Below are 10,340 nucleotides of genomic sequence, written 5' to 3'. Positions count from 1 at the left end.
GCTGATGTCCGAAATGTTGAATGGATTAAGCGCAAACAGAACCGTTCATCCCATCTTCACATCCCAGTCGCCAGCTTGCCTCCCCAGTATAAATTTCTTAAACATGCCCTAAGCCTTGCTACCCGGCTTTTGAAACGTCTCTTCGCCTATAACATCATCTGGTCTTTGTCCCACGTGCTGTCACCTACCGCAGACAGTCTTAACCGCGGGACACAGTAAATAGATGTCCCGCTAGCTCGCGTGAAGATCAGTCACGTGGATCAACCAGGTTAAGACGGTTGCTATCTTTTTGTTTGCCACCATTGGCGACATATGGAAGCTCTCGCACCCTTAGAGTCCGGCAAAACAGCACACTAAACCGAGCAGGGCAGCATTGTGCCTGCTATCTAGCATATTCAAATGAGAATAATGGTGTTAGTATATCACGAAGCGATGACATTTGTTAACGCCTGAACGCAAATTGATCGCTTGATACGACTATGGACATGAACGCACAAACCAGGACACGACATAGATTGTTTCAGAAGCGCACGTACTCTTGATTCACGCACTTCATGTCGACGTGTGTACACATTGATGCCTTAGGTCCAGGCTGGTTAGCGGTTGGAAACTACGATAGCTCCACTGAGGGCATGTATATATAATTATTACTTCTCCAGTCCCCTTTGAAGTGCCTCTGGTTGAAAACAAGGCCATCGTTGAGGCGTGTAATCTCGACAGCTGTGCAAGCGCCACCGGTTCCCCGGCCGGCCCGATACGGTTGCTTCACAGAGGCGTGAGAGCTCACCATTTGACGCTGGCCCGGCCCGCGTCTTGCCTCGCGCTGAGCCGCCGGCCGCGATAGGCCCGGCGAATAAAGGCGGCGCTGACCGGCCAGCGTCTCTGTTTACCAGGAGGTGAGTGTCGCGACAGCACGGCTGGTGGCCGATGTCAGCCGGATAGCCGGAGAGGCGCCGCCAGCCGGCCAGCCAGTGGCTTATCCGTCCGATCGCGGCACCGAGTCACCTGTCCGTCCGCGTCAGCCTGGGGGACGCTGGTCCACCCCGCCCCGCGCCCCACAACCCTTCTGGCCGAGTGGCGGGACAGGTACACACCAGACGTCAGCAGAAGGCCTGGTAATCCGACGACTCCCTGGGTATGGCCGGGATAAACGGATCAATTAAGCACGAGACGTTGTTTTCCACATTCAGACGTCAAAAAACTGATCTTTGATCAGCGAAGCTGCCTATCAGCATGGGTATCTGTGAAATCGTTTCACCATTTTCCTGTTTAGATGCTTGCTTCTGATTCATATGAAGTAACTACATGTTCTCAGAGACCCTCGGTTTCACTGATGATGGAATTTAAACCCTGACAGTAAGCTATACCAAAATAGGCGTAAACACATGGAAAGTGAATCAAGCATATGTCAGCTAGCTCCGCCCATTAGGAAATCTTAAGAACAGAATGGCATCTTTATGAGCTGGTTATACGCATCCTGATGCATGTGGATTATTTCAATGAACGGTTCCCGTAAACGAAAGACATGTTCGATTGTACACCGATGTTAATCTGTTGGATGTGCTGGACGAGATGTATGTGTGATGTGTTATGTCATGAACCTTGTTCACTACGAGGATTATGTGTCAGCAGCAATAGGATTCATTTATCACGGACGGTGACTAACAAAATGCGTAAAAGATCACCTCCGACGCATCCATTTTCCGAAACGTACCACAGTCGTCAACTGACAACAATGTTGCGCGTTGATCTCCCGACAGTGACAACATCCAGATCCCGTGATCATGAAGCTGTTGCTGGTGACGGTGCTGGCGCACGCAGCCCTCGGCGGCTGGGTGGACGTGGACGAGTGGGCCCAGTTCAAGCTAACCCACAGTAAGCTGTACGCCGACCAGTTCGACGAGCTGAAGCACATGAAGACCTACGCCACCAACAAGGCCTATGTGGCCAAGCACAACGCCGAGGCCGACGCCGGCCTGCACACGCACTGGCTGGGCGTCAACAAGTATGCCGACATGACCAGCGAGGAGTTCCGTGCGCAGATGAACGGGTGAGTGGCCTGGCGCAGTGACGACCTCAGCATGAGTGCGTGGAGAGGCGAGGGGTTTTTAAGACAAAGTTAAGACAAAAAATCGAAAAGAAAAATGTCAAGTGGGAAAAAGCCAAACTGTAAAATTGAAATGCAAAAGCCGAAAGTGATATGAATCAAATGACTAAAATTCAAGCAGACAAAAAGCCAAAAGCATAAGTAAGAGCCAAAGGCGGAATCAATCTAAGCAAACATATATGCTGGCCAGAGGCCTTGGTTTTCATGCCCCCTGGCCAACTGCTCGCTCGTGAGCACGTGTGCTATGGCTACCCCCACTTGGCTTAGTCAGTGGGGTCCAGCAAATTAGCAGCCTCAGGATTGTGCAGAAGATGCCGGGGAGTCACGCCTTTGGATCCGAGTGGTCCTTGGCGTGACATCAGGTATCTTGACGATCGGTGGTTCCTCGTCATGTGATGCCTTTTAACTCATCTGCTTTTGGCCCCGCTGGCCCCAGAGCGTCGTGGTCACCAAAACTACTCTGCTTGCGTGCGGCGTCACACGGGGACTCCAAGACAATCAGGCCTTCTCGCGGAAGCCTTGGAGGAGGGGGGGGGGGGGGGGAGAGAAAGCGCTGGACGGGACTTAAAGAACGGCACCCCGAGTATGTATGAGAAGAAGACTAGTGGACCTCACATAGACGCATTTTTACGCCTCGAAATTGCGTGTTTGGCGTGCTTACCTGGCGTGCTTCATAAGGCCAAATTAGAAACACCTGTCGGCTTATTCCCATCTTGAGTACATGAACACGATATCGAGCACCAACGGACTTCAGTTGACTCTGAGCCAATGTTATGCATGAAGTGCGAGTTTTGAACACGCATCACGCTGCATTGTACAGGAAGCGACAGTGGCAGGCGGTGACAGTGGAGTTATTACGGAAATAAGACTCATAATCGAATACCTAAGAGTAACGTTATAACCGAGCATCTGGATGCAAGTACACAATATAAAGTCACACATTTAAATGCTAGAATATCGCGAGAAAGGGCCAAAAACACGGACGCGACGATATTCGGATTATGGAAACACCGCGCCCATTAGCAAGACGTCTCTGGAGAAGTTTACTTCAAGTGAGTCAGCGTGTCCGCTATGATGGGAATTTTGAATGGTCAGTATGGCAGCCTCTGACGCCATGTAAACGTTCTCTGACGCTATTTAGCGATGACGTAATGGCACGCATGCTTACTAAGTTGTAAAATTGTACTGTTTAGATAGGCATTTTGCACTCTCAAGTATATAAAGCTACAAGTGAGCTAATATCATCGTATTCCATGCCTGCCTTAACGGCTTCAAATATGGAACATTCCCTTTAAATACACCATTTGATGACACGGTTTTTGCAAGCGAAGACCTGGATCCATAGCCCAGCATGTTTCACATCAGCCCGTCTCTTGAAGAGAGATGAGCCCATTGATGTGCCAGTTCAAATCTGTCTGCCTTACATTTCGCAAGTAAAAGACGTTAACGAAAAATACGGAATGACTACTCCCTGCCCACACCACAAATTCAAATTGCGTACTTGAATGATGGCTTTTCAGTAAACAAACAGCATATGTCAGTCCGGCACTCATCATTCTGGAATCTAAGCCGAACTGGCTTCGGTTTGAGTACATGTGGTGTCGTCATTTTGTCGGATGAGGGAGTTCAGGGAGCGGATAAAAACCTGTGTGTGGGAGTGCAGGCCAAACCAGATCTGTCACCGCCACGTGTGTTACCCACGGTGCAGCGATCGCTGGCCTTTTTACGATTAGGGGCTCCAATCCAGTACAGCACTCCTTTATCCCAGCTTAGGGGCTTCTGATCCGAAGCAGGTCTCCTGGAACATGAGGTTAGGGATCTCCTCATCCAGAACAGTGTGCTCCTGAATTGGGCGCAGAATGACCTGGTGGCTGACGCGCCCTGAAACCCAAAACCATCACCAGGGTCCTCCTGACCTATCTAGGGTGCTCCCTGATCTGGAACGATAGCCTCGTGATTCCTAAAGGGCTTCACGAGCCACCAACCCCCTCCATAGCACAAGCGGGACCTCCTGATCCAGAGCAGGGCCTAACTAATTCATAGAGCACCTTAACACGCGCCCGGGTAGCCGGCTAGATACCCTTCGCTCGGTTGGGGGTCAATTAGACTCCCCCCCCTAAGTTCTCGGGAACTAAGAAAGCTGGAGACACCACATTTGCAGGATGTGTTGACCTGTACGTAAACTCACTTAGGTAAAAGTTTGAGGTCATGAGGTCACGACCTTCGGGTCAAATAAGATTAAACAAGGTCAGATTTCAGGTTGGTCTCCAAGTGTCCCCAGAACCTAGACAACTGTTTCTAAGCAAAGGTCACAAGCTCATTTAATGTCATTGAATTTGTTTGATCTTTGAAGGTCATGGTGACTAAAATTATACAAGACCGCTTTGAGTTTTACATTTAAATAAGCAACAAAGATTATGCTAGGCAGTATGGTTTTAAAAAGTTTCAACCTGAGTCATCTTAAGTCAATGAGCTATTCTGACTTCTATGAAGTCAATGGAAGATGTATGACGTGGTTTCTGCTATCAATGAATTCAAAATGAGCACGGGAAACTACCCCATACAGCAAGCCCTAGAGCAATAAAACAGGTTGGTTTTTACCTTGGTGTGACCTTCATACCTAACGTTAGGTCAACGTTATTTGCTCATTCAATGTTTCTATTACCTAGTGAAGCATCTCAAAGATGTGTAGCTTCGTCAAACACTCCGTTGTTGCGTCAGATTGAACGATTCCCTAGAAATTGACTTTGATCCAATGCAATAAGCATATTTCTTGCACCAAGCGATCCGTTATTCAATCGACAGCAGCTATGCAAAATTTGGCGCGGCTTCGCCGCGCCGTTCAGAAACCATTCTGAAAAAACATTGGGGGATCAATTTGACCCCCTCCACCCGAGCGCGTGTTGAAGGGAGCATGCCAACTTTTGTATTTGTCACTTATTATCGGATCAGACGTGTCCGGTGTGATCGGTGATAAAGGTTTCTCTGACATACTTCTCAGGAACTCAGAATTTTCATTTGAAGTAGCAGCTCCTGCAGAAGTAGTCTCATTGAATTTCCAGCTTACCATTGCGAACGTGGCACTTTTCATTTGCCTTTCTGTTTAGGTGTGTTCTGCAATGCTTATAATACAATAATTCGTCAAAATCCTGGTGTAATGATTTAAGGGGAACGCTATATTTAGGGAAAGATGTAGGGAAACATGGGGCTACTATCAAGCGAGTCCGGCGCAGCGTTATACCATGATTTTGATCTCCCTCCTATGACGTACACCACAGTGATTCATTTCGAAGCGGACTTTGGTTTTTTGGAACAAAATATCCGTGCTCACAGTGACGCACTGGTTCAAGTTCAAACGAATGCGCTTCTCGGTAAATTGCCTTCGCCGCCCGCTGTGCCAATCAGAAACGTTCAATCGTACTGACATATTCATGCCAGACGAGGTTCCACTGTTCGGCCAGCGGGCTCGCAATATGCGAACTAAAACAGGTCAAAAGAGCGCTACCCCTAGGCTGCAGTCTGTAGCAGGTGTACTTGTAGCAGCTGACGCCGGGACAGCCGCACACGTGAAGAGGGACATGCTTCGGATGACTTCGGATGCACCAGATGGTCTAAAAGTCACATCCCCAGCTGACCGGTTTATACTGTGCATCACAACTGCCGCCCTTCAGTTAATTTACCTCAAGCGAATCTATCGAACCTCTAGGCCTAGACTGGCATTTAGTTAGTACCCCGGTCCGGCAGATCACCCGACGGGACAAATGGTCAGATATCGGTGTGGCCTAGGACGGCTTACGGAAGCGAGTGTGGGCATATCTCTCACCATCTTGACTGATATGTATTTGAGGATCTGTCGTGTGTAACAGCGCAATAAGCTTATGTGCCCTAAGCTCCTGAGCTAAGCCAGGATCCCGGCCCGGACCTGGTCAGGTACATTAGCGCGACCAGTCTAATGGAACAGCCAAGTCACTGGGGCTAGTCATTTACTAGAGCTGGGCTCTGACGGCTGCTAGTTTCATGATGCAGAAGGGCCCCGCCGGTTTGCTCCACTCCGCCCAGCAAATACCGGGTAAGGCTTGCTCGAGCCCGAACCCAAATGCGGTAGTAAGGGCGCACCACAATACATGTCCATCAGCTTCTGGCTATTCATATTCATCACAATCAAAATAATCCACGTTCATTAAGCTTCCGGCCATTCATGTTCAATGCAGTGGATCAATTAATAACAACATTCCTTGTTTGACAAAAGGCTTTAGTCATACGACTGTTGACCGTGCAATGCCATCGCGTTAACGCAGAAGCAGAAGATGCGCTTCAGCGGGTCCATCGTTCCCACCGCCGGCTTCAGCACCCGAAGTGCCTCATGGATGACACCGGTGCCGAGCTGGAAGCCAAGCATCCACCTTGCTAACGACTCCTTACATGCAGGGTACGACCATGACAGGCTTGACCAATGCACAGGTCCTCCGACTGATCGAGCGTGGTGCGACAGGTTATGCAACACCTTACAGTCCGTCCATCAACCCTTGGCCAGCCGATGCCCGCTGAGCTGCCAAGTTGAGTAACTGAGCTGCTGATGGCTGAAGATGTCCACGGGCTGGACGTGCTGCAGATCCCGAGTTTTCATCAGGATCTGACACACCTGGGGTAGTAGGCGAGCGATCACCGCCAGTTCAGGCGGCTAGTTCGGTGCTGGACATGCGTGTGCACCATTTCCGTCCATGCTTCCTGCACCACTGGACATGCGTCCGCACCATTTCCGTCCGTATGTCCATCGTGCAGGCGCATGTCCAGTGGTGCACACTGTACATGCGCCTGCACCATTTTCGTCCATGCGTCCTGCACCACTGGACATGCGTCTGCACCATTTCCGTGCATGCCTCCTGCACCACTGGACATGCGTCTGCACCACTTCCGTCCACGCGTCCTGCATCACTGGACATGTATCTGGACCATCACCTGCACCTCTTTAGCCGGCGAACGTCAGGCGGGCCTGCTCACGTCCTTGCGACAAATTAGGGGCCGAGGACAAAATATATATAATAGTGAAAAACGTACAGCACGGGCTGCTTGGTTCTTAACACGCGCCCAGGTTGCCGGCTAGATACCCTTCGCTCGGGTGGGGGGGGGGACAATTTGACCCCCTGAGATCTCGAAAAAGCTAGAGACACCAAATTTACAGGATGTGCTGACCTGTACGTGAACTCACTTATTTCAAAGTTTCAGGTCCCTAGGTCATGACCTTCGGGGCAAAAAAGGTCAAACAAGGTTAAGTTCCAGGTTGGTCTCCAGAGCGCCCCCAGAACCTAGATAACCGTTTTAAGCAAAAGGTCACATGCTCATCTAAGGTCAGTGGCCTTGTTTGACATTTTGAAGATTAAGGTGACCAAAATCACACAAGATTGCTTTGAGTTTTACATTTGATTAAGCGACAAAGATTACGCTAGGCAGTGTGTTCCCTAAAACAAAATGTTGACCTTGGTTATTTTAGGTCAATGACCTATTCTGACCTCTAAGAAGTCTATGGATGATATATAATGCGTTTCCTGCAAGCAATAAATTCGAAATGAGCACCAGAAACTATCCCATACAGCAAGCCCTAGAGTAAAAAAACAGGTTGGTTTTGATCTTGGTGTGACCTTCATACCTGCCCTTAGATCAATGTAACTTGTTCATTCAACTGTTGTGTTACCAAAGAAAGCATCCCAGAGATGTATGGCTTCGTCTAACACTCCGTTGTTGGATCAGATTGAAGGATTCCCTAGAAATCGACTCCGCTGAAATCATGGCCTGAATTTGAGCTGCCATAGGTCAGCGACCTTACAAAGTACATCTAAATTGCTGATGCCGAACAATCCGCTATTTAATTTTCTACAGCTATGCAAATTTTGGCGTGGCTGCGCCGCGTTGTTCGGAAACCATTCTGGAAAAACCTTCGAAGGATTCAATTTGACCCCCACCCGAACGCGTGTTAAGGAATAGAAGTGTTGGTTTTCCGCAAGTCATGTTTGTTCAATAACCAGCACATGCATCACAGAGGCGCGGCCAAACACCTTGACTTCCAATGCGGACTCACCAGGTCCACATTGTTTCTTTTGAACCTGAGCTGGCACAGATTGAAGCTATGTGCTTTAACAATGATATGTACAGTCTTGCATGCAAAGCGCTGACATGTGACCCTGGGTCAAAATTTCAGAATGTCTAAACCTACCGAACTGATCTCACTGACTCTACGCGGAAGCTGAAGAAATATTGTGCTTAAGCTGGTCTGCGAGGTTTACCTAACAAGTACGCTGAAACCAAAGTTGGATCACAAACGACCGAGCACGAGTCCTTTGAAAGTCGACTCTTCCTATGATCGCCAGTTGGACTAATGTTGTGCATTCTCAAAAAGTGGAAATCATGTCCACCTTGCCCCCCTCCCCCTTCATATTCCTATATCATGATAGTAGTCAGACTAGTGATCATGATATGCTTTATAGGAAAGAAGTCCTTGGTTCCCAGTTAACGTTTCCATTCAGGGCTACATTTGGTACAATTTATCAGGGCCGTGGTATTTTACACAGCAAATTGATGGTAAATGCGGAGTTTTCAAACGCTAATGGTCTGTGCTTTTCCAAAAGCAAACAGCCATCTAGGAGTCGGGTCATCACTGGCTCTTCCCATTGTAACGGATCATGGGAACAGGCCTCACCCCAAACATCGAACATTAACTCTATGACAAGCGTAGAAAGGAACGGGTACAAATGACGTCCCCCTCTTCACAGATGTTCTACTGCCCTGCTTGTAACTGACACAAAGATCGCACTTTACCTACAACACACTGCATAAAACATGACTGTCCATGACGTTACCCCATCGCCCACGAAGGAATGGTGACGATTGGAAAAAGCATTACTTTAGATGCTCTCAACTATAAATACAATAAATAATCACGATTCAGCGCTCAAACGTCCTTGCGTGTGCCTAAGCGTTACCCCGTCGCCCATGGCAACCAATGAAATTGTTGAAAAAATGTTGTGCAATGCTGTCATCCATCATAGCGGTTCGCTAATTCGCTGCCAGAATAATGGACAGAGTATCAATCTCATGATACACAACGCACAGAAGTTCAGAATAATAGACTCAAAATGCGCATGACGATCAAGAAAACTTCACTTTCATCAAAAGAAAATATTCAGAAGACCATGCAGGTGAACGTAGCTCCGGTGACGTCATTTCGCCGATTCGTGCAAATACGTATAGACGCTTTGCGATGACAGTTACCTGTCTCACATCATCCCTAGGGTGTGCGGTGACAGTCCGTCTCTGGCGGCAGGTACCGACCGAGTCGAGCTATCCGCCGCACCCCATCCCCGTGTGTGCGCACGTCTGAAGCTCTGTGTGCGGTGACAGCCAGTCTCTGGCGGCAGGTACCGACCGAGCGAGGAGCGGCTGCAGGGCCGGCCGTTCCAGGGGACCGGTCGGACCGCGCCAGACACTGCCGACTGGCGCGACCAGGGCGCCGTCACGAAGCCGAAGGACCAGGGCCAGTGCGGCTCGTGCTGGGCCTTCTCCACGACCGGCGCGCTGGAGGGCGCATGGAAGCTGGCCGGCAACGACCTGGTGTCTCTCTCCGAGCAACAGATCATGGACTGCTCATTCGACTACGGCAATGACGCATGCGACGGTGGTGAGATGCGTTACGCCTTCAAGTACCTGATCGATAACGGCGGCATCATGGCCGAAGCTGACTACAGGTATACAGCGCGCACGCACCACTCGTGCAAGTACGAGGCCGACAAGGCTGTGGCGCACTGCTCCGCTTCGACCATCATCCAGTCGCAGGACGAGACTGAGCTGATGGACGCCGTCGGTAACGTGGGCCCGATAGCGGTCGGTATGGACGCGTCACACATTGACTTCCAGCTGTACTCGCACGGCATTTACAGCAACAATCACTGTGGGACGGACATCAACGACCTGGACCACGGCGTGCTGGCCGTGGGCTATGGCAGCGAGAACGGCAAAAACTACTGGATCGTCAAGAACTCGTGGGGCTCCGGCTGGGGCGAAGACGGGTTCTTTCGCATGGCCAAGGACGACGGCAACATGTGCGGCATCGCCTCTGACTGTGTGTATCCCACCATCTGAGCGGCAGCGACCCCGCGCGGCGAGCGGAATCGTTAGACTAAAAAAATATATATTACAAACATCACAGAGAACAATCACATTGGTGTGCGTAGTCCCAGAG

At 49.7% G+C, this 10,340-nt stretch overlaps 1 protein-coding gene across 1 annotated transcript; it reads left to right on the top strand.

The window, feature by feature from the left end:
- The first annotated feature begins 1,764 nt into the window (after positions 1 to 1,764).
- On the top strand, positions 1,765 to 10,292 carry LOC119101269 (procathepsin L). Its single transcript, XM_037224569.1, has 2 exons — positions 1,765 to 2,050; positions 9,520 to 10,292. Exons 1-2 carry the CDS (start codon positions 1,785 to 1,787, stop codon positions 10,238 to 10,240), a joined length of 987 nt encoding a protein of 328 aa, XP_037080464.1. The 5' UTR covers positions 1,765 to 1,784; the 3' UTR covers positions 10,241 to 10,292.
- The last annotated feature ends 48 nt before the right edge of the window (positions 10,293 to 10,340 follow it).

Source organism: Pollicipes pollicipes, unplaced genomic scaffold, assembly GCF_011947565.3.
Source record: "Pollicipes pollicipes isolate AB1234 unplaced genomic scaffold, Ppol_2.1 Scaffold_4881;HRSCAF=5763_pilon_pilon_pilon, whole genome shotgun sequence".
Lineage (NCBI taxonomy): Eukaryota > Metazoa > Arthropoda > Thecostraca > Pollicipedomorpha > Pollicipedidae > Pollicipes > Pollicipes pollicipes.
This window is presented reverse-complemented; position numbering and strand designations above follow the sequence as displayed.

Coding starts and splice junctions, on each gene's coding strand:
- LOC119101269 (XM_037224569.1), top strand. CDS start 1,785: ATGAAGCTGTTGCTGGTGACGGTGCTGGCGCACGCAGCCCTCGGCGGC. Junction 2,051..9,519: donor TTCCGTGCGCAGATGAACGG/GTGAGTGGCCTG, acceptor CTCTGGCGGCAG/GTACCGACCGAGCGAGGAGC.